The sequence below is a fragment of the Myotis davidii genome, unplaced genomic scaffold (assembly GCF_000327345.1).
Source record: "Myotis davidii unplaced genomic scaffold, ASM32734v1 scaffold143, whole genome shotgun sequence".
Taxonomy (NCBI): domain Eukaryota; kingdom Metazoa; phylum Chordata; class Mammalia; order Chiroptera; family Vespertilionidae; genus Myotis; species Myotis davidii.
The window spans coordinates 5,377,649-5,403,125 of NW_006294876.1; the positions used below are offsets into that span (position 1 = coordinate 5,377,649).

General features: G+C 40.6%; 1 protein-coding gene across 2 annotated transcripts in view; it reads left to right on the forward strand.

The window, feature by feature from the left end:
* The window catches only part of CTNND2 (catenin delta 2), a 339,572-nt gene that overhangs the window by 231,677 nt on the left and 82,418 nt on the right, over positions 1–25,477 (forward strand). The window contains exons 11-12 of one of the 2 annotated variants that reach the window (XM_006769453.2): positions 6,366–6,440; positions 7,731–7,881. In XM_006769453.2, the coding sequence (XP_006769516.1) occupies positions 6,366–6,440; positions 7,731–7,881 (226 nt within the window). The remainder of the gene's footprint in view (positions 1–6,365; positions 6,441–7,730; positions 7,882–25,477) is intronic. The other variant, XM_006769452.2, reaches the window with a different exon arrangement.

A 25,477-nucleotide genomic window follows, 5' to 3' on the forward strand; every position in this document is an offset into this window, starting at 1 on the left:
AGAGAGAGAGAGAGAGAGAGAGAGAGAGAGAGAGATTGAGAGACAGAGAGAGAGATCATTTGTTTCCATTGCTTCAGTTTTGGCAGTAGCACTGCCTTCTCTCTCAGGTGTGACCTCCCAACTTTGGGGGCCTAGTCTCTTACAATATTTCCCAGGATCTGGCTACTGATGCCTGGGAGGCTCACCCCTTCTTCTTTTGAGAGTCTTAGTAATGAACATATTATCCCTTTCCTTCCCTGCTCATAGGCATCTCTAATGTTGTACTGGGAGAATTTAGCTTGGGGGAGAGGAAGTGAAGTTGTCACTTGCTTTCAACCATAGAAAAGTTTCAAAAGCAAAGTCACATCAGGCAGAATTCTAGAGACTAGTTTTGTATGAGTAGAAAAGAGATAATAATGGAAATCATTTCCTTGAACTAACCCTTAGATTTTATCTCCCTCTAAATTTAGGAGGCTTTGACTCAAGTTTCAATCAAACATAGACTCTACCTCTTCTGATCTTTGTGACCCTTGGGCAAATTGTAGCACCTCCTTATGTTCTCAGGTGTATCATCTTTGAACAGGGAAGATTGTGGATGCTTCACGTCACATCCTGCAGGCCAGTCATGACACTGGATGCAAAGAGGAGAGCAGGGTGTCATTGGTCAAGCAATTCTCAGTATATATAGCCAAGAGCACTTAGTGGCTACAAGTCCCCACCCAGCTCCCAAGTTAGAGGACTGACCAGATGGCATGGGAAAGTGGGCTCTGGCCCGTAGCCATGAGTCTAACCTAAACCACACAGCATCTAGGTGGTAGCATATCAAGTATGCCATCTTGAACCTATGATATTTTAGTGAATTACTATTTTCTTTAAGAAATACTTAGGTTCTTACGACAATTTAAAAAATGGAGACATACCTTTGAGGTCTAGAAGATTTTAAATGCAAGACTACAACTTCTGCTTTAAAAATTAAAATCTATGTTCCACATATTCAAAAAGTTAATTGGAACCAATGGAAATATATTAAAGATCCAAATAACTTCTAAAGATAATGTACAATGTTTGAAACAAAAATGCATGGAAATGGCAATTAACAGCATATAGACAATGCAGAAGAAAAGATTAGTGAACTAGAAAACACCAGTGGAAACTATACAAAATGAAACACAGAAAAAAATGTACAGTGGCCTGTTGTATATGTAATTGTGGTCCCCAAATGAGAGGAGAGATAAAGGAAGAAGAAAACTGAAAAAAATTATTTGAAAATTTAAGTACTGAAAATTTTTTAAATTTAATGAAACCCATACACTCACGGATTCAAGCAGCTTATGGGACACCTAGCACAAGAAATATGAAGAAACTGTATCAAGGTACACCATAATCAAATTGTTCAAAATCAGTAGTAAAGAGAAAATCTTAAAAGCAGCCAAAGGAAAAAAAAAGAAATGTTATGTACTAAGAACTGCACCACATCTAACATCAAAATTAAGGATCAGTGTCACCAATTATTCGTTTAGGTATAGAAGTCTTTACCGAGCTACTAAGAAAGCCCTCTAGAAAGGAATCTGGTCTATAAACACTTTAAAGGCAGAAGCCAAGTCCCATGTATTTCTTTGTACCTGTTCATCCCTGTGACAGAAAAGTGTTATGGGAAAACTATGTTCTTTTCAGTTTCCAAACTCATCAGTGCTTTGCAGGCTGCAGGTTTTGATAGCATTTCCCAGTCCCACAGTTCCTGCAGGTTGAATGTTCTGTTTAATTATCAGGCTCTGTGTCATAGCAGAGGTATGTTTGGGTCTTTAGGTACTTGGAATAAGAAAATAATAAGATTAAAAGTTTTATGCTATTGTGATATTCAAAAATTCCTACTTTGGCTTATAAAATAAGGATTATGGATGAACTATCATAAATTTTTTTTCAATATTTTCTGGTAATAATATCCTGCTGACTGTTTTCAGTGCATAAACCTGACCATTAGTTCAGCACAGTTATCCCCAGTGTGAAATGTATCCCCACATATTGAGTAGACATTCATTTGGTAATTTTTTCCCTTACTAATAGAGACTAGTAAGGAGCAGATGAAGTCAGTATCACAAAAATTATTCTGTATTTTCAACAGAGTTTAACAGCAATGGCCATCAGATTTCCCAGTCCACATCAGATTTTAAAAAGCAAGGAGTGTCTCTTATAAAGAGGCATAAAGATCTGCCTAAGAAGGGAGAGTAAATACTGTGATGGCAAAGAGAAAATACAAAAGAATTAGAAAAAGTAACTACAAGGTAGCAAGAGAGGAAAACTGCCAGAGGCCATTAAATGTCTTGGCTGTTGCATATATTCTAATAACTGATACTCCTAATGCTGACCCTCTGAAATGAAAAAAATGTTAAATTATTACTAATAATTTTAAAAGAAATCATTTTATAAATCTTTCCCTCCCAATGGTTAAAGTAGAATTTTGACTCTCAGAATGTCAGCCTTACTTATAAAGCACTAACCTTCCTTATTCTGTAACTTTAGTCAGATGGAATGGTGCTCAGGCAGAGCAGGAGACTGCTAAAGAATATTTGCGTATAGTTAAAAGTATATGTGCTTCCATAAGAGCTCTACTATAAAAATGCAAACACACAGGCATGCATAAAAGACAATTACATTATCATCATCTGTTGTGTAATTTATTAATTTATCATATTAAATGGTAAAGGATTATGTGGGTAGGGAAGATAATCCATAGGGATGATTTGAGAAAATCTTCATTAAGCCAAACACTGATAAATTGTTACAATTTTTAAATGACTGAGAACAGCTTGTACAAAAAAATAAGTTAATCTTTACTTTAAAAAAAAGATTTCACTTAAAAAAATATTAAGTAAAAGATTAAATTAGGATACACAATAGCCTCAATTTTTGTATAGACAGGGTTACTATCTGAAACCTAGAATTTCAAGAATGTGATTTCATAGCAACTGTTGAAATTTAGTGACTTTTTTTTTAGTGTCCTTAACTTTTTATGACCCAAACGAAAGCAGAAATGTGAAGGTAAAACACCAGTATTTTGCATAGAGATTGCTTTTTATAGACCTCATCTCCCAAAACAATAATTACTCTTTATGGGGAGATCATGCACAGTCCTTTTATGTGACAAGTTGACTAGCAAACACATCTTCATAATGGCCCTAAATACTTTTTACACTTTAAAACCCTCATTACTTGGTTTATGAGCATCAGAAAAACATAATAGCATTGTGGCAGAAGCAAAGTGATAAATGTTTTTCATAGCCAATGTGAAATTCAGTTACCTTTTCCTCTTTTACAGCACAATGATGTTTTTGTCACAGAATAATAAAACTATTAGATATAGTAGGTTAAAGACTTGTAAAAATGTGACCAAATGTTCTTTGAACTCCCATTTATGGGTTATTTCTATTGTAATGGAACTTTGTGAAAACCCAGGGTTTGAACTGTAGAACTATATCTGCCCTTGCTATTAAGCCACACATTTTAGATATCTTTGTTTAGTCAACTTTCCCCCTAAAATGTGACTATTGTCAAGACTATTATTTCCTCATTTACTTTTAAAATAAGGTAGACTAAATAGATATTTGAATATTAATTTTTAATATTTAATGAGCTAACGTAATAGCACCATAGATGTAGTGAAAACAGAATCTTCTGCCAAGTGGCCCAAATGAATAAAAAAATAAGAGAACCGAGAAATTTGAGACTCGTCCCTAGAGACCTGGTCAACAGCCTCAAGAAAGATACTGAATTGAGCATAGCTTAGTTGTTCTCAGGGCTGAATTGAAATGTCCAGTACTTCCATTGCCAATATTCAAGGGTGTTTAACTCAGGAGTTTAGAGGAAGGCCAAGTGAGTTATTGAAACACTAAAATAATAACATGAGTTATTAGATCAAGATTAATTGGTGAATTTGCAAAGAATTATATCACTATGATTGCAAATGTATATAATTTACACTTGTCTTTTTGAGATGCAGAAGAGAAGGGTAGTCAGGCACACCAACTCTAGGGCAGTGCTTCCTGGGTTCAAGACCCGGTCAAGCAGCCACAGGCTGAGGGACCTTGCTGTGCCTCCCTATTCTCATCTGTAAAGTGGAAATAACACTAGCACATACTTCACAGGGATGAGATGAGGATTACGTGAATAAATACATGTAAAAAAATAGAACTGTGCCTGGCATTTGGTTAAGTGTTAGGTTTCTTATAGTTGAGATTGTTATAAGGGCTTATAACTCTCCTCAGTCCTCATTGGGAAAGCATTTCTGCAGGAGGAATTTGGGTCACATTTTTGTGCTTATAATTTATGCTTATAAATTGTTTTCTCTCACCTCCCTTCCTAGTTTTAAGCATCAATTGTTTTCTCCCGAACCAGCTCTTTTTTCTCCATCTTCTCTTTGTCATTCTCCCCCCTCCCCTTCCTACTCCTCTTCCTTCTCATCCTCTTGAATCATCAAGCATTCTCTCTTCCACTCTTGAGCTGTTCTTCTCAGAAGCATCCTGGTCCATGGCTGATAGCTCCCCTCTCTGTACACATGTGCTCAGTGCACAGTGCTCTCATTTTGCCCAAAGACTTTTACTTCAGCTACAATGGGTTATGATACACGTTTCTCTCTTGTTCATGTTGTTATGCCAGTGGTACTCTTACTTTTGTTTAGACTACAAAACACTTGGCAACCCGTGCACCTCTAACCACCACAGTGGATGATTCCAAGGCAACTGACTTCTCTTTTGGGAAACTCTGTAGGTTCCGTATTGAGTGTACCTGAAACCATACCTCATTTCCCAATAACACTGTCTGGTGACTTTCTCCTTTCCACCTCTAACTGGGGTTTACTCCTTTTTTGGTGGGTTACACTTTGGTCACACATTACCTCTGAGACTGGTCGATTGTTTGGCTGCTACTTAAAAGGCATCACTATCACCTATTTTTGCATGTCAAGAAATCTTGTGGAAACTTGCAACATGTTTTGAGTGAAATGTAAGTAGTTTATTATGAGTCGTCCTATTCAAAACTGATATGAGGAATTTTCCATACCATACAAAACTAAAAGTTTCAAAAATAAAAGTTATTTTCTATGCAGCAATTGTAATAATACGAGTTGAAATCTGTTGTCTGGTTATCCCTTTTCACTTAGGGAGAACATACCACTGTTGACCATTTTATGATACCAAAAGGTGTATCTGTAACATTTTGGGCCATGGATAGCCTCTTTTTTTTTTTTTTTACTCTCAAATAAGTTCTCCACAAAGCTGGAGGACTCTCATTTATTTTCCAAACACTAAATCATCTTTCCATCCCACATGGGCAGGATATAATAGCTGGACTTCTAAAATGATACAATCATAAATTTCCCTTCTTGGCTTATTTCAAACATGGCCAAGTTCTTCTCTATCAGTGTTTAGAAGGATGGAGGGGAGGGGAGAGCAAGGCAGTGTCTGGGGGACTGAACACAGAGGATTAGGGGAGAGAGAATGAGATGCTGGCAGAGGAGGGGAAATTGTCAACATCATAAAGAGAAGCAGATTTGGAGTAACAGGACTGGGGGTCAGTGGCACAGTTGACCCTGATGAGCAGGTTACTTAACAACATTGTGCCTAGATTTCCTCCTCTATAAATAAGAATACTAATGCCACCTCCAGCGTCTTAGGGAATTAGAAGAGGTCACTAATGTTCAAACCAGCATCCTGAACTGGAATGAGGTTTTGCCAGGGAAGAGGCCGTCTCTAGGACCCACGCATCAGCCTGCCCAAGTTGCCAAGAGCATTCTCACCATCTCCCAAAGGGCCAGCACATCTCCCCAGTATAGAGTCAATTGTTGATGTTCATCTCACAATTGGTAAACATTGAGCCTACATTCTGATTTCCGTTTTCTTCCTTTCTCTCACCTCCCTTCCTAGTTTTAAGGACGAACCCAACAATGCATGTGCTGCATAAGCTCAGGTTCCCCTGGCCCTGGAGACCAGAGGTTTACAAGTCTAGTGGAGGCAGTAGATGAAAATCATGTCTCAGCATTTCAAATTGTGAATTAAATTTCTAGTGGACATGAAAGAGGTTCTGTACTATGTTCACAGAGTACCTCCCTCCAAATTCCAAGAAACAGCTTTCAAACCTGGATGTTTTTCCATGTCTAAGACTCCCTGACCACCCATTTTGCTGCTCCCTGAGAGCAGGTCTGTGAAACAGTTCATCGCAATCAAGAGATGCTTTAGTGATTCTAGCTGCTTCCCATCCCCTTAGGCTTCCTGGAATGGGGGCAGGGGAAAGATTATGGGACGAGTTGATGGTGACAAGAAACTATGTGAATGTGACTTCTAACGTAGGATGGGATGAAGTTGTGTGTTTTTTTAATCTCATATTTCATGCAGGGCTGGGCTGAGGATGTGGCAGGCATGGCATATGCCCTACGTTCACTACCAGAGGGGGCTCCCTGCCTGCCACAGGTGAGAGCCAGCTCTGGGGTGTCTGCCCCAATGGGGAAGGGGGTGGAGGGTCCTGGTGGGGGGGGTTGGGGACTTTATTCCACCTTTGATGGTCCCCCAGAGTACTCAACCACAGAATCCAAAACTTCCTGTCGTGAATGTCATTTTCTTACATCCTAAATGAAAATGTGACTGATTAAACCCTATATGGGTTGATTTTTATAGTGCACGCTCTTCTTTGGAACACCGTAAAATAGTATAAAGTGTATATGCAAATGTCAGAAGAATCTGGCCTTCCTACATTCTGTGACATGGATTGGAATGCTTTATCATTCTGAATATTGCAAGTACATTTCAATAGTAACATTAGGTGTGCTTCATTATGATCAATAATCACCAACCCAAAACAAATTATAGATCTTATATTATAGAGTAAACATGGAATTATGGCCCTAGACTAGTGATGGCGAACCTTTTGAGCTCGTCGTGTCAGCATTTTGAAAAACCCTAACTTAACTCTGGTGCCATGTCACATATAGAAATTTTTTGATATTTGCAACCATAATAAAACAAATACTTATATTTTCGATATTTATTTTATATATTTAAATGCCATTTAAGAAAGAAAAATCAACCAAAAAAATGAACTTGCATGTCACCTCTGACAAGTGTCATAGGTTCGCCATCACTGCCCTAGACACAACACATTTCGATCTAAATATTTTTTAGTTTATAATTTTTACTATTGATTTTTAATGTTATAGTTACCTCTCCTCACCCCTACCTTTTTCTGACTTATTTAATCTTTATTATTCAGCAAAGAACTTACTGATGATATGTTTGGCAACTCATCTCTGTGCCCCACCTCCAAATTAAATCTCTGTTTTTAAACCAATCACCCACACTCAATCTTTTATCATTTTCTACTTTTTCCAGGGCTCATTTTATTATTCCTCTGAATGTCAGTAGCCCCCCTTTCTGTCCCAAACCTTCACATCTCAAAGCATCAAGTATATACATCATGCAAATGGCTACAGATGGCTTTCCAATCTAAGGAAAGGAAAGACTGGTACCAGAGAAGCAAAATGTGGCTAGCTGACTCACCCTGAAACCTTTCCCATATTGTGAAGGCAAAATAAAACATGAAAACGTTTAAATACATGTCTAACCTATTCAACCTATTTTACAATTAGGTCTTGATAACTCAACCTTTTTGGTTCCTGCAAAGGACAGTCTGAAAACTGTGCGTGCTATTTGCTCCTAGGGTTTGCCTCCTCCATCCCTAAGGTCTTTGCCTTCATCTTTTCGCAGTGGTCAGTGTACATCCGAGCTGCTGTCCGGAAAGAGAAAGGCCTGCCCATCCTCGTGGAGCTGCTCCGAATAGATAACGACCGTGTGGTGTGCGCAGTGGCCACGGCGCTCCGGAACATGGCCCTGGACGTCCGAAATAAGGAGCTCATTGGTATGTTCTCTCTGATTCTCTCACAGTGTCTCAGTTTTTCAATGAAAATACTTCTGGGCAGGGTCCATGTGATTGAATCTACTCACAGAACATATGTGCATGCAGAAATAGTGCATTTATTAGGGGCCACATTTTTCCTAGTTCTCCTAGCTTAAATCCAATGACCCGAATTATCTTTTAGAATTCAGAGGAAAATGCAACGTTTGTTGGCATTTCTAATCCTTGCAAATTAAAAACTATGCTCAGCACCAGATACATCTTCCTGATCCTTTAAATCCCTGTCCAGCTCTTTATTTTCCATGTGGGGAGCAGGAATTGTAATGGGATCCACGCCACTTAGCTTCTCCTCTCGAATGTGGCATTTATTTTGGATGAGACCATACTGGCTCTTTTATTGTTTACTGAATCCTTTTCCTCTAATTTGGTATTCAAGGAATAGGGAGGATCTTTTATTAATGAACATTAAAGAGGTCAAACATTTTTTCTATATATTCACCAAATATGTATCATGACCTACATTGCCCCAGGCCTGTTCGAGGTCCAGAGATTATTACATCAATGAACAAAGCAGACAGGAAGCCTGCCCTTGTGGAGTTTCCATCGGGAGAGCAGAGATGGACCATAAATAAGATGCACACATGAATCCCGTTGTGTGTTAGGAACATTCTAGGGGGAAAATGGACCTGGGTAAAGGAGACAGTAATTAGTGAGGTTTCCATTTTTTAAACTGTGGTTAAATTCACATAACATACAATTAACCATTTTAAAGTATATCACTGATACCGAATTCCAAAACACTGTCAGCGCCCTGAGGAAAACCCTGTACTCACTGAGTAGTTACCCCCACTTTCCCCTCCTCCAGATGCTCGCACTCTGCAATGTGTGCCCTGTTTCTATGGATTTTCCTATTCAGGGAGTTTCATGTAAATGGGATCATAGAATATGTGAGCTTTTGTGTTGGCTTCTTTCACTTAGCATAAGGAGTTGTGATTTTAAATGAGATGTCAAGGTCAGGATGGGAGTTGTTGGGAAGGTAACATTTGAGCCATGACTTGAAGGAGGTGAGACTGGGCCATGTGGATATTTGGGGGGATAGAGCATGTACATTGAAGGAGCTGCCTCTGCAGAAGGCCCCCTAGAAGATCTGGAAGCAAGCCAGAGGGTTCAAGCCTTCATGGGACCTCGAGTGCCTGGGGCAGTGAGTGGTAGGAGCCCGGCTGGAGAGGCCTCCTTGTCCCTCCTTTTACAGTGGGTAGATGGGAGGCCAAGGATGATCGATGCCTAGAGAACCAAGGAACCACAGAGATCTACCTGGGAAGAGACACAAGTCTACCAAAGACCATCTTCCTAATGTAGGCATCTTGGATCAAAGAGATCATTCCAGAGGTCATTGGTCAGTCAGTACAGCAGGAAGCCTGGCAAGAGTGAATGCAGGTAATAGGTGTCAATGAAGGTCAAGCAGCAGGGAGCTAGACCACCCTCCATGACTAAGGCTCAGGGTATATAGCCTCTGGGAATCTGAGAGAAAGCCGGTGAGTGGGCCAAAGGGCAAGATTTTTTTTCTGGGGCAGTTGGAATACTAGGTGTGGATCCAAATTTCATACACAAATTTTACATAAATACATAGGTTCATTTTTGCTATTCAAATTCCTGAGCGTGGCACACTAGGCTATTTGCAATTTTTTCCTCCATTTCACAGTACCCATTATATCTTCCAATAAACATCAAATTTGTACAGTATGTGTTTACTTATAAGGAAACCAGACTTCAAATCTGTCTCTCATACATGCAATGATTTGTTATACTTGCAGTACATTATAAGGCATGAAACAAATATAATTTGATGTTTATGTTTGAATTTAAGTATTATTTGTGGATTTTGTGAAGTATTGAAACTAACCCATTAGCTCAAAAGGTCAAGGTACTCTCTCCCTGCTTGCTTTCCTTTTCTGTTCATAGTTGTTTCCGATAAAATCCCTCTGCTCCTCTAGAAAATGAAGGAAAAATCAATAGCTAATCAGTCTACTGCCTGGATACTCACCACTCGGTATTGTGGGTTTGCGTGTTTTATTTCTTTGGGTGGATTAAAATATAACAAAATAGGGAACTATTAATTGGTTTTCTAGCTTCCAGGCATCCCTTCTTCCTTGGAAGCCAGTTATCTAGCACTCTGTCTGAGGCAGGAACATTTGGAGCTCCATATTGCCCATGTTCAATTAAGCCTTTACTATCTAATGTCACCAGACAGGAAAGGAAGCCAATCTCTTAAAAATAGGAGTGAAAATATCGCAGTCACAGGCTTTACGGAATCAATGACATTTTTCTCGAATGAAAAAAACAAAAAGGCAGAATTTCACAAAACAAAACAAACAGCACACCATTGTATTCTATCTAGGAGAAAAGAAAGACCTTTGCTAATTCTCTTACTTTCAAAAGTGTATCAGAGTGGTGATTTTTATAGAAAAATGCTACATAGAACTTTACATGTTGAAAAAAAAGTGGCAATGATTTTGAACCATGAACAAAACAATAAACTTCTACATCTTCTCTTTTCTACCAAATCTCACTCAAAGCTTTGGTGACCTGCTTCATGGTGTTGAAGATCATCCATATTCTGACCCAAATAGATATCTCTAGTATGAATCCCACATCTCTGTATCCAACTGTCTGTATATCTCCACTGGGTACCTAACAGGCATTTCAAGTATAACATCTCTGTACCTGAGTTCCTTATCTTCTCCCCAAGCTCGATCCTTCCACAGTCTCCCCACAATAGTCAATGGCAGTTTGTCTTTGCCGTGGTCCAGGCCAGGCACCTTACAGACCCTTTGGACTCCTCACCCTTCATATCCAATCCATCAACAAATCTGGTCTTCTGTGTTTTCTCAGAATCTGACACCTCTCACCTTCATTGCTTTTCCCCCAACCTCCCATCGTCTCTCACCTGGATTATTACCATGGCCATCTACCTGGTCTCCCAGCCCACCCTTTTTTATCAAGTATGTTTTTATTGATTTCAAAGAGAGGAAAGAAGAGGGAGAGATAGAAACATCAATGGTTAGAGAGAATCATTGATCAGCTTCCTCCTACATGCCCCCTACTGGGGATTGAGCCCACAACCCAGGCATGTGCTCTGACCAGGAGTCAAACCATGATCTCCTGGTTCATAGGTCAATGTTCAACCACTGAGTCACACCAGCTGGGCCTGGTCTCCCTGCTTCTACCCTTGCCCCCTACAGCTACTCTCAATGCAGAAACCAGAGTGGTCCTATTAAAACCTTAGAGCAGGTCATTTCTCCACTCAAAACTCCCAATAGCTCCTCATCTGTGTCACTATAAAATGAAGCCTTTTACAGCAGACACAACTCCGTATGCAGCAGCTTGCTGTCCCTCTCTAACCTCACCCTCTCTCCTCCCTGTCACTAACTTTGCTGAGGCCCACCAGGTCACTATGGTTCCCATAGGAAAAATCCTGCCTCAGGCCTTGGAACTTGCTGTTCCCTCTGGCTTGAATCCTCTTCCTCCAGGGGCTTATGCACCTCAGCTCTCATCCCATTCAGGTCTTTACCCAAGTGCCAGTTTCCCAGCAGAACCTTCTCTGGCCTCCGTTTCTTCATTCTACCACCAACTCTTCTTCTTCCTGCTTCACTTTTCTCCACCGCACTGATCACCTTCTAATATACAGCATGTTATTTATTTACCTGGTTACCTGTCCATCTCCCCACACTGGAATGGAAGCCCATGAAGGTCAGAAAAGTCTGTCTCATTTGTTCACTGATGTAGCCCATGTACCTAGAGCAGCCCTCAATCCACAGTAGGAACGTCATAAATATTTGCCAAATGACTGAACTAAATATTTTCCTGTCTGACCATCATTTTGAAATGAATTCCAAATCAGCAAAAGATTAAGTAAGCACATTAAGTAAAACAACAAAAGAAAATGATTTTATACTAATAAAGAAAGTAATCCAAAAGCCAGTTCATTTTCCTACGGAGGTTTACCAGATGTATGCAGGCGCTCCGGAGGTCAGAAGGAATCCAGTTCCTCCCACCACTGGTTCTGGGGGTTTGTTTTAAATTATATCTCTCCTTAGACCATTCTTTTAGTTCGGGATGGGGAGAGGAGCTGCTACCACACTCCGGTCAGCAAATGGTTTATCTTCCTCTGACTCTCTTATCAGGAAAACTCCAGATAAGCTATTGAACAACCATCACCCTACTGTATCAGCTCTAATGAGGGTCATATAGTAGCACCAAAAGGAACGTCACACTCTGCCTCTCCCATGTCCCACTCAGGGTGTGCCCATGCTTCTGAGATGTCCCTGCCACCAGGCAGGCAGTGAGTCTATAGCTACATCTTTGTGTTCTGAGTGACTTGGTGCAGTCGTCCAGCTTAATGAACATCCATACATTCTTTTGTAATCTTTTGAAAATATTAATTATCCTTCCAAGTGTCATCTCATCATTCAGAAAAGTATTTTTTTTAAATTAATGGTAAGATTTCCCTTCAGTGAAAAGAGAAAACAACATTATATCACTTTAACCAGTCTGCAAATTGCCCAACATTTCAGCAGGTTGACAGTTCCTGATGAAGATGGCAGATACTTATTTTAGCCAAATCCCCATCCCTCTCTGCCAACAGAACAAGCCAAACAAGACTCCAATAAAAATTTAAAAGTACAGCACACATGAACACTAGAGAGGGGAGATGTCTAGCACTTGGCAAACATTGGTCCTTAACCCATGGCTACTCATCCATGGAAAATAACTCTGAAGAGAGTTATTTCATATGTGCTGTTTTGTTTTGCTGCATTTCCAGATACCACAGAAGATCAAAAGCTGTATCAACACAGGCACCACATGTGTATATTTCCCAGTATGTAGGTTATCTGTTCCATGAATGCCATGGTGTCACACTGGAGGCACTGTCCACGCTCCTCCCAGACTGCCCCTTGCTCTCACTACGCTTTTCATGAATTCTTCAGCCACACCAGTGTCTGCACCATCATTCTCATGCACACATCTTTGCTGCAGCTGTTTCTTCCCTGGCACACTCCACAGTCTCTACACACTGACCTCCACCCATCACTCAATGCCCAGCACAAGGTGGCCTTCCCACTGAGGACTGCTCTTTGAACTCAGAGTGGAGGTGGGTAGCACCTACTTGATAAAAAAAAAAAATCTTTTCATTCATCTTAGGTTTCCATTGTGTAGTTTTATTCTTGTATTGTCTTTTATGTGCATGCATCACAACTTCATAAGCAGGGATCCGGTACCCTATTTGTTTTTATTTCCTGCAGTGTCTAGCACTTTGCTACACCTGTAACAGGCAATCAGTACATATGTGCTATGATACATATGTATAGTACATATGCGGGGGTGAATAACAAAGGTTCATTATTCTGAAGAATGGATCTAGAGGAGGTTTGGGGAACCCCAAATAAAGAGAGGAAGGTGTTGAGGGTTATCTGTTTCAGCTTCTTCCCACAGCATCGAGGGAGTGGAGGAAAGAGGGGCAACTTAGGTATTCACTGAAGTCCAGGACTCTACTCACACTAACTTATTCTCTGCCACGTGGCAAGGGCTTTGAGACTGGGTAGGAAATAGTAAGGCTTTCTCCTGTGTGCCTCCATCTTTGCCAAAGATTGGCAGAGCTGCTGTTCCCTGCGGGTGGTATTGGCAGAGCTAACTGAGCAGCCTTCCTTCGCTTCCCTGGGTGGTGGCTGCTTGCCACACTGTCTGGTAGGCAAGCCAGAGCTGGGATGCTGAAGCATTCTTCCCACGCCCATACCTCGCACTGGACCGCAGAGAAGGGCCTTCCCTGCCACGTGGACCCGGCCTGCCCCAGTTTCCCTCCGTCCTTCCTCCTCACCCTCTCTGTTTTGCATGACCCTCTCCCCATCTCTATTCTCATTTGGATGGTTGAGTCTCCACATTTGGAAGGACCTATAAGAACCCTTCTCTGATTCCCCCACACGTTCATGTTATATGATCCGTTCTTCCCGCTTGCCTGACCTTTTCACATTGACAGCTAGCTGAGCGTCTGTCCAGGCAACACTTTCTTGATCCATTCCAGCCTCAAAGGGAGCACCACACAGAACCTGACTCCCTGGGGTGAGGGAGGGGCCGTTTTCTAGGGGAGTCAGCTGGCTCCTAAACACCGCTAATTCCCCCAGGAGAGATGAAAGAGAAAGGAGCCCCAAATCTCCAGGTGTACGTAGAAGTGCCTATCTCATACTTTCCCACACTAGTGAATCATGAACAAAATACAGGTTGTTTTGACCTGGGAATTAGTTATGATTTAAGCAGTAAATCCAGTACTAGTTCTCTCTTCACGTGGTTTTCAGTCATCACTTTCATTCATTCTGGGAGTACAAGGTTAGAGGCATGGAGGACATTCCCAGCTCTTGCCACAATCTGTTTTAAATATTCAGATGAAAGATTCCATCTGGCCGTTCTGCAGACAATGATTGCTGGTTATATTTAAAGGGCAACGTTCTTTAATAAATAAATCTTAATAAATAAATATTCTTAAATAAATATGAATGAGTAGTCTTGAAGTGAAAATAAAGACTGTATAAAGGAAAAAATAATGTTGTTAATAGAATGACAGTTACCCCTCCTGTCCCCCCATGCCACCCCCACACATGCCAATCTTTATTTAGTGAGAAGTGTATTTTTTCTTTGGAGAAATGGAGGGGGAAAGCCTTCATTGTATTCACTCTGTTCTGAACGTTACATTGCTTTGTAAACATTCTCTCTTTTTAAAAATATTTTTTCAATTACAGTTGGCATACAATATTATATTACTTTCAGGTGTACAACCCAGTGATTATACATTTATATAATTTACAAAATGATCACCCTGATAAACCTAGTACCTACTTGGGACCATCCGTAGTTATTACAACATTATTGACTATACTCCCTATGCTGTACTTTACATCCCCATGACTGTTCTGTAATTAACAATTTGTACTTCTTAGTCCCTTCATCTTTTTCACCCATCCCCCCAACTTTCTCCCATCTGGCAACCATCAAAATGTTCTCTGTATCTATAAGTCTATTTCTGTCCTGCTTGTTTATTTATTTTGTTTCTTAGATTCCACCTATAAGTGAAATCATATATTATTTGTCTTCCTCTGTCTGACTTATTTCACTTAGCACAATATCCTCTAGGTCCATCCATGTGTTGCAGATGACAAGATTTGATTCTTTTTATGGCTGAATCATCTTCCACTGTATATATGCACCAAACATTCTCTTTCACTTAGTGTTCTCACAACTGCATATCCATGGAATTCTAGGCCTGTGAATACTGATCTTTATCCAAACTTTGGAATACATTTTTACTCAGTCTCTAGTCATAAGAGTGTGTTCCCCGGGGAATAAAGTGATTCCACCATCATCATATAGCAGCATTCCAAATGCTACTCAGGAGATAATTTCTCAAAATGTTGTCTAAATTTCTCAGCCTGAGATGGAAACGCATCCCAGTCATCATCCTTTGGGCACACAGAATATTACTTTGCACCCACATTGTCTCCTTGCAAATCCAGGAAATAGGGGGCTCTAATAACGTATGGCACACCCATCAGTTAAAATATAGACATGTGTGTGTGTTTTGTTATTGTCTCATCTCATGCCAGTGGCACCCCGTTCTGAAGAGCAGACATCTCCCAGGTCACTCATCACATAGCACTGTGGGCACCTTCTCTAGCTTTCTTATTGATCTTGGGTACCTTCTCTACCTGTCCTGTTGACTCTGTACACCTTCTCTACCTGTCCTGTTAATCCTGAGCACCTTCTCTACCTGTCTTGTTGACACTTGGAACACAGTCCCGCCAGTACCCAAGGACAAATTGAGGTCCTGGGACGTTTCTCAGAGCAACCCGGGGAAGCTGTATGTTATTTTTATTCCTGGGAATATGAAAGCTTCACTTTATTAATTCAGTTTGAAGACCTTTTGTTGACATACCTTTTCTGCTTTTCAAAACATGTTTCTTCAGACCCTAGCAGATGTTGTTTTAATTAAAACACATGCAATTCCAATTAGTATTTTAAAAAGAAGCCTGGTTTCCCAGACAAGGTGATGTATTGGAGCACTCTTTGCCAGCCCATTCTAATATAACTGGATTTTACAAACCAAATCGTGGGCGGTGGCAAAGCTGTGTGCTTTGGCCAAAACTTGATATCTTCAGATTAACTTCCTGTGTTCAAGCTCATATCTCTCGAACCCAGGAACCTAATCTCATGAATGCTGCCTCCCTTTCCCACGCAGCCATGGGTTCTTCGTTAATTAACTACAGACACCTGTTGGGGAATTTTGGCGGCTGGCTCTGGCAGATAAAAATTCCTTGGGAAGGGGACTTGTAAATAAATTGAACAGCCAATAATTATTTTATTAAACGAGACAATTACTCACCCCTTGGAAGTATTCCATGTGGGAAAAGGCGAAACTGAGAGATTTCCAGTTGATTCAGAGTCAGGACTTTTTAAAGATCTCAAAAAAAGAGGGGGGGGGGGAAGGCACCACTTACTTTAATTTGATTTTTAGGTATTCATTTTATGCCTGGCCAAACAGTTTCAGAAGAAAAGCTTTAGAGAGAAGAAGGCATGAGAAATGAAATACCCCAAATCTTGAGATTCTAAAAATAGAAAAGAGGCTTTTAGCAGGATAACGTTTTTAAATTGTATTCCTTCTACGTGTTGACTGCCATCTTCCCCCTTTGCCAAACAAACAAAACTTGTAATCATGGGAAGAAATTGTTCTTTTCATTCTCTGATACTAAAAATAATGGATTAGAAAGTAATTGAAAAGTTTACAGAATACTCCTTCAGCTACTTAGGCTTACATCTGATTAAACGTATTATACTGGACCTTGAGGAATTACAGGGCAGGCAAGGATGGCCTTATTGGGGGATTCTGCTTAAAAAGGGGGTGTAGGCTGACATCATAAATTGAATGGACCAGTGGTTCTGTCCTGGAGGACACCTGAGGCAGTAACAGGAGAAGAGGAGGCACGAGAAACCCAGGCAAGAGGAGCCAGGAGGTGGATGGAGGCCTGGAGGCCCAGCCCCCTGGCATCCAGGCAGCCTGAGGCAGGTACCAGGGGCTGACCTGTGAAATGGCATGAGCAGCAAGAGCAGATTTTGCTCCTGGAGAGGAAAAAGCCGGTCTGTTCACCCAGCCAGACTGGAGCCAAAGAGATTTGGGGTAAGAGGGGAGGGGGACACCTCTTGGCAGCTCCTCAGCAAAATGTTCTTAAAGTTCTTTCAGGAAACGTAGTTGAAACTCAGGGGTTTCTTCTCTTATAACCAAGATACATCATGAAAATGTATTGCCAGGAAAGCCTGTTTTTGCAATTCAAAATGAAATTTCCCTATTCATTGTTGTATATTATACGCCTTTGAACAATGTCCAGGGAAATAAATGGCTTTGGAGTGGAATGATGACAGACAAGTGGATTGTTTCCTAAAGCACATACTATCCTTTGGGTCCCGAATTTGATCATCCTGTGATTTAATACGGGCAACTGAAGCCGAGGCAGTACAAACCAGGCTGGTGCAAGCGTACAGTGAAGTGCAACGTGTTGCTTTTAAGTTGGAGTCGCAAATGTTCCGTCAACAGTAGAGGGTGTTCAGTATGAAAGACAGACCAGAGGATAAAAAATGCCCGTGGTCCTCACCTTGAGCCTGGAACAACCTAATTTACTCATCAGCACGGAAAGTTATAGCCATGAAATGGAAAATGGTGATGTTAAACTTTTAAATTGAATATTAACTCCACAGACTGATACTGCTTTGTGTCTGCATGAGAGACAGGTCCATTAAAACCGTGACCTTGCTATTCTTAAATGTCGGGATGTAGGTGGATGTGAGAGATGACCCGCAGTCTTCTCTCACAGCAAATAGTTACAAAGGGCCACCGCGTGCCATGGCCACCAGGGATACTGCAGTGGGCAGGCCTCCTTTAGACCAGCATTCCCTACATGGCGCACCATGAATAAGTCACAAGTGTGCTGAAATTTTAACACCCTCAGCTCTTAGGAAGGTCTGGGGAGCATCTATTCTGCCCTAGCACCTGGATCTACGGCTTCCTACAGCGCACAGCCCCTGTCCCAGGACATATCACTGGTATTACCGTTTTCCACGCGGGTCATGCTGAGGGCATGATGTGGAAGTTCTGCCCTAGACAGGCCTCACACTTACACTCCCCGGTACAAAGACATCTTCACTCTGTCACTCTATCTGGAACTCAAAAGGTGGACTGACTTTCAACTCATCATCTCCTTTACAACTTACATACTCAAACCATTTTTCACACGCCCTCATTTTCATTTTTTGAGGGAGAGAAATGCATGGAAATTTTAGGGCTTTTCTTCCTCTTCTCTGTCCTTGTACAGTAAATCCATTGTGATGTCTTGTTGATGCTTTTTGAAGGAAGTTCTTCACTTATCTGTGCTATTCATGTGCATTTCACCTTTTCATTTCAGCCTGTAGCCTGGCAGGTGCAGGACACACAGAGCTTCCTACCTGGGCCACTTTGCCCTCGCTCTTCCTGCACTCCCACCCCTCCCTGTTGCCACCCTGACCTTCATACAGGACTCCAGGAAAGGAATATTCAGTATTTCCGTGACGTGAATGACACAGAATGAACTCTGCTGCCTGATTGGTTTTCAGTGAACCATTTTCAATAAGGCCCCAGGAGTCTCTGTGCTTCCTAGAATGGGCATGTCTCTCTGCTAAACTTTCTCAAACCTCCCAGCAGCATTTGACATTTTCATAGCTCGTGGTTTCTCAGATAATACTTCCCCAGTTTTCTTCCCTTTTTGCCCCATTGGCTTTTTCTCCTCACTCTGTGTCAAAGCTCTATCCAGGGTTAATCTTCGTATCACATACATTTTTTATTTCTGATATTATATTTTCCAGAATCTCCATGTGCTTCTTCCCTATCTTCTTCCCTATCTTCATTTATCTGCTGAACTTATCCATGGTTGTTCTTTTTTTTTAATGCATGTTGTCCATTTATTCACTAGATAGTTTAACATGTATTACAGATAAAGTCCCTATTTGCTTATTCTAACATCTGGGTTATTGTGGATTTGTCTATATTGATTAACGTTTCTCTTAAATTTTGTTCACTTTTTCCTGCTTCTTTGCATGTCTTGGGATTCGTTATTTGTGCCAGGCATTGTGTATTAAAATATTAGAATTGACATATGTAGGTAATACATGCCTCCGAAAAAAGGGGAGCACCCCATTTCTTCTATCAGATTGCTAACGTGGAAAACTGAGCTCATCTAACATGTTTTAGCTATATCTGGGCTTTAGTTAAATTCAACTTAGTTGCAGCTTTAGTTAAATTCAGATGTTTTAAAAACATGATCAGCGTTAGCCTACAGTTGGGCTCGGAAGCTGAGTGCCTACAGATTCCAGAGATCTCTCTGTGCACTGTAGCCCCGTCATCAGTTTTCTGAATCTAGGAACTCTCTCTCCCTCCCTCTTCTTTACCCCTCTCTGCCTTTCCCTCCCTTCCCTTTCTTCTCCTTCCCTCTCCCTCCCTGGGAAGCTCAGCTGCCAGCTGTTTGGATCACTGCTGACCATCATTGTTCAGATAATTTTACTTGAACTTTCTCTGTCCATCCTCATTACTTACTATTGAAGTTTACAGCCTTCCTTCCAATTGGGCACTCTCCCCACTGTCCCTGCTCTTACCACTCACTTTCCAACATCATCACTTCATCCCTCCCCCCATTATCCTTTCACCTCCTTTCTTATCCACTCGTTACCCATCTTCCTTGTCTACGTGCCCCCAAATTTAGCAGGCAAGGAATCCTGTGTACAAGACCCATATTAGTCCATATGCTTCGGAGAGAGCAGTGTCATCTCCTTGGCCAAGCTGATAGCTCTTTAGGAACAAGAACATCTTTATCAAGTTTATAGGGGATTTTGAAGGCCCTGACAAGGCCACATGTTATATGATTGTGATGACAGCAGCCATAGGTGTTGCATTGTTACTGTCTTGCTAGAGTGTGAACCCCATGCGAACAGGAAAAGGATCTTCCCTGTTTGCTACTGGGACTCCCTCAGCAGTAGATGCTGTTTTGGCATCTGAGTTTTATTTGAATGCATAATAGGTTGGAGTCACAGTATTGTAGTTACATAAACCAAATTTCCATCGTCATACATAGATTTTCCTAATCATTCAACATTGGGCATAACCTGGACCATAGCATCTTTAACAGGTGAGCCATCCCCGCCTCCTCCTTCCGCACCCAGAATGCAGCACCACCACTGCACCTCTAAAACCAAAACTACACGCCTTATTTTTATTATGCAACCCAAGGCAGGTATGAAGCACTTTTTAAAATATAATTCTTTATCTCAGCTGTACTTTAGAATCACCAGAGCCCATCCCCAGAGATGTTCAGGTGTTAGCCTTTGTTTTGAGGCTCCCTGAGGGATGGATATGTTTTATGCTTAAACATCTCTTATTGGTCATCCTTTCTACAAACAAGATATATACAAATAAAAACTTATTTTTTTAATATTTTATGGCATTAGACTGTAAATTAAAATTGTCATATGGATTAAGTTACTACTATAGTTATTAGTAGGTTGCAGTTGATCAAAATAACATATGTATCATACATCTTGATTAAAATTTTAAATATGAAAATTAATGCTGTATTGAAAATGTATTCCTTAGATGGATGAGCCCTTTCATCCCAATCAATTTATATAGTCAAAATTAATATTACTTAGTGCTTGAATGAACATGATTCTGTATCATCCATTTCTCAATTTGGGGGTTTTATAGATTTAAATGCTGAGAAACATCACTCACACGTATAAGCTGGAGGAAAGAAAAGATCTTTCCTTATAGCAATACCATATGATTCTTTGAACTTATGCATATTATTTCCAAATCTCTTTGGGATCCATTATCAGAAGTTATTTTTAATTACCTACCAAATGACACTTTGATTCAGTTCTCCTTCCATGTGGGAGACAGTAAAGACTTGGAAAGCACTTAATGAAGGGGGCGTGGAGGGAGAGGAACTGCTCAGCATTGGAGTTGCTTCCTCCTCCGCCCAGACGCTAACACTTTTCAGAGCCTTGGGTTGGAGTCAGAGGCCGATGTCCACTCTGGAGCTGCGAGGGACTGCACTTGGTTTTGTGCAGTCAGAGAAGGGAGCATGAAAGTGCACATGGGGTGTTTTCAAGCAGGTCAGTTTTGTTTTCAGACTGCATGGGAAAATTGCGGATGTAGAAATGGATTCCCTTAAAACCCCAAGCCCTGCATCCCGTGACAACTCTTCAGGTAGCCCCAGGCACACGGAGCCAGTTTTGGAGACAGCTGCCCCAGGGCAGCCTGACCATGAAGGAACAGTAGCGATGACCTCTGCGTTGCTCCCACATGCCAGCAGCTGATGGTAGAAGAACGTGCTTCTCTGGTGCATGTGCTGTGTTTTTTGTTTTGTTTTGTTTGCGTTTGTTTTTTAATACAGAATGATAGATAAAACTACTAACCTTTTAGGACCTATTCAAAAGGTTAATTTAATAGCTGAATATTTGGGATTGAAGAGAATATTGTCTTCCAAAATATATAATTAAGATATTAAAGATTGAATCAAAGCGCTGTTCTTTCAACTCCATTTCCACATGTGCCATTTCTGAGCTGCAGTTCCCCAGAGGGAGCTCACCACATAGAGAAAAGCAGCCGCCCTCGTGGTCAGAAACACCAGGCAAGATTTAAGGATTACATTTGAATCTCATTAAGACTACAGTACAAATTTTATGCTAGATCATAATTTCTTATCTACATATAAAGTATCACTATTGGGACAATGAGTAGAGGATTTAAACCTTTCCTGGGACTAATTAAATAAAAAGAAGTCCAGCTTTCAGACTGGAAGTTCCACAATTCAGTTCTCATACCATAAAAATCTAATGTGATTGTTTAATGCTGTTGCCAAGAAATAACTGGATAGTTTAAGGGTTTAGCATAATTTTTGTCTTGTCTATCAGTTTCCAAGGTGTGAAATTATTTCATTCATTTATTCATTTGACCAATATTTATTGAGTGCCTACTGTGTGCCAATCTCAGGAGAGCATTAGAGTTTCTACTTCCTGGAGGTAATAGTCTAAAGTTGGAAAGTTTCAGAAGAAAGCAAACCATATTTACCCTCTGCTTTGGATATGAATAAAATAGCTTAAGGGATTAGAAAGTGACACGGGGAAGGGCATGCTTAATGCGATGATCCGGAAAGGCCTCTCTGAGGAGGTGACATCCAAGCAAATCCTGAGTGATGGACACTAAGCACACTATAGAGGCAGACATGAAGCCATATAGAGAGAGCTTTCTGGGCACATGGAGCAGCAAGAGCAAAAACTCCAGTGCAGGAGGGATCTTAGCATGTGGCAGAAACAGTGCTGAGACCAATGGAGGAGACAGGGGAAGGTTGGAGATCGTAATGGTGAGCGAGAGATGCCTTTAAGCCTGGATAAGGACTCTGAAGGTCTTGGCTAGGAAGAGCAGAATAGGGTTTACATTACTTAAAGTCCTCTCTGGCTGCTGGTGGGAGACTACACTGTCGGAAGACAGAAAGGCCAGTGAGGACTTGACTTCGGGAGTCTGGGAAGGGGAACACACTGTGCTGGACCAGAGCTGTTGCAGAAGGGATTGGGAAGTATTTTGAAGCAAGGCTTGCTGATGGATGGAGTACAAACTGCTGCGAATAGGAACCTGCCAGAGGAGACAGGCTGGTAGAATCAGGAGTTGGGTTTTTGACGGAAATTTTGAAATGTCTATTAGGCATGAGGGAAGATGCCCAGTAGGAAGTTGAAAATATTGGTTTGAATCTCAGGACTGGTATATTAATCGGTGTAGCATCAGCGAGGGAAAAAAGATACTTAAAGTCATGGTCCAATTATTTTAATTCTCTAAATACAGAAACAGCATCAGAAAGCCTGATTTTAATTTAAAATGCCTAGCCACAGGTACACAAGCATTTCTTGGCTCATTAACCAAAGATAGGTTTCTTACATAGTTTTCTTCTTAATTTTTTTCCCTTTGAATAAAGCAGACAAAAGACAATGTTGTTTCTTTGTGTGAGCCCTACTGGAAAGTAGGACACTATTGTGAAATAATTGTATAATTATCTTTAGGTCATCTTGTGAAGCACTTTTAAGTTTGTCTTGTTCAGTATAGTAAACAGCAACTTATGCATATACTACAGTTGAGGCATCGTGCCTGTTGATCCACCCCAGGAAAAAAACACGGGGTGGGTGGCGAGAGGGCCATCAGATGAGCAGTCTGGATTTCCATCCACTGGTCTAGACTCTTTTGTTGGCTATTATTTGTTTTACTTTTATTTCCTAAGTCTCATTATTTGGCATCATCACGTTTTACTACTGAAATTTTCGTCTGTCAAGTCATTTGTGTGTGTAGTCATCCCTTCCTATAGTGCTCCTGGGAATAGATGAATTTCTGTGAACAGGACAGCATACCTAGTCATTCTGTCTTGTTCAGTTCTCCATGTGGCAGAGATTGTTTTAGGGGTCTATGATTGAAGTTCCAGGTTATTTACCCATGGAATATATTATAACGAAAATAAATGGAAATGCTTCTTTGCTAGTACATTTATGAACACAGCAGGGGTAGCTACCTCCCCTTGACACCACTCATACAACTACTCTGGTAGTGAGCTTATCTCCCATTTTTCAGCTGTACGCAGGTCTTGGCAGGAGACTTTGTCAAACATTTAGAAGTGAGAGAATAGCCTGCGGTGAGGCAAATGCTTCAGGAGATATAAATCTAATTGATAGAAGACCATTAGAGACACCTTGTAGTCAAGTTCTCCTTATTTTGCAGAAAAAAAATATTTTTGCTTTCTCCTCCTTTTTCAATCCTAGGTAAGGCTCAACAAAATTACAATTCTATTTCTATTTATAGTTATGGGTACAGATATAAATATAGATGTAGACATTGGAAGCAGAGAATTTCTGTAATACTTTTTCTTATTAATTGAATACTTTTTTCCATTTGAATTTTAGTTGGCTATGAATGAATGATTTTCTTAATCATATAAATAACTGGGTCTCTGTATGCCACCAGCATTTTTATAAGCAATGTGATTTTTGTCCCCAGACATTTTTAGAGATGAATATGACTCATGTGAAATGGAAAATCATGGTGGTTCTGCCTTCAAAGTCCCATTATTTTTTTTTTTGCTCATAACTGAGACCAGGGGCTTTTTCCATCATCCTTTTCTTATAGTTAGAGTTTATTGATGACTACCCCATTAAACAATCAATATTCCCCCTGAAAGCTTCCTGTTCCCTCGAGTTTCCTAACTGCTCTATCAATGAAGCCACTTCCTGGTTTTGATGTCTGTCCTGGGACAGCTGTCATGTAATTAGAAGCATCTGAGTTAGAGGAAGGATGTGGCAAAGGCATATGACTTTCTATAACACAGATTAAAGGACAGGCATAATTATATAGACAGACATATGTCTACAGCAATATGGCACAAGGCAGGGGTTCCATACAAATATCTAACTGAGATGTGCTCTGTATGGAATCAAATTCAAAAGTATTTAGAAAAACCTATGTCCCACCTTGTGCCAAACCTCTTGAGTCTGGATCTCCAGCATAGGGCCTGAGTATCTCCATGTTTCCATTAGGTGATTCTGACACACAGTCAAGGTTGGGCATCATATAAATTGTTGTGCTAGTTCTTACTAGGTCAGCCTTTTCATTTCATGAATGCACGCTGCCCTTCCACTCTTGGTGGGCTACTTCTTACTGAGCTTTAAATTGTTATTTACAAAGGGTATTAGCCCCCAGAAAAGGCTCAAGTGCCATTTAGATTGTGCAATGAACTCATGAATTTAAAATACATAAGCAACTTGGAGGGGAAAAGATGTCATTATTTTGAAATATTTATATGATCAGGCTCTGTTATATACTAAAAATAGGAATAAAAATTTTTCCCAGATTCATTTAAATTTATTTATTCTACAGCCCCCTTGTCAATATTTCTTCAGTAATAATTTAAATTAATTCAGTCAGTGAACATTAACTGAGTGATTACCATATTCAAGGCATCATACTAGGTGCTATGATTCAATAACGGGTATTTATTTAGATTCTCAAAAGATGATCCACAAATAGAATTGAGATGTGAAGGACCTATTGTCAGAAATGAGAGCTGTTATTCAAACATCTAATTTTTATACAGACATGTACCCAACAAAGGTCCAATGGTCCAGGGTCCCAGCATAGAACTCAGTCCTCATGAGTGAGTATATCTAAGACCCCATGCTACATGTGGGCTGTGAACATGGGAGCTGATGCATTCTTGCAAACAGGAAACTAGCTCACACTCAACTTTGTATTGTAGGTTAACCCCCAAACCCTGTCTTCAATGTGCACAGGTAACCCACCTTGAGCCAGTCCTCTCTGGCCCTGTGACTTGTAGCACTCTCACTGGTTCCTGTCACACAGCACCACCCACCACAATCTCAAGTCTAAGCCAGTAGCTGTTCAGCCCATTCTTTGCTCTTGCCTACATGTGTCTTCTTTCCC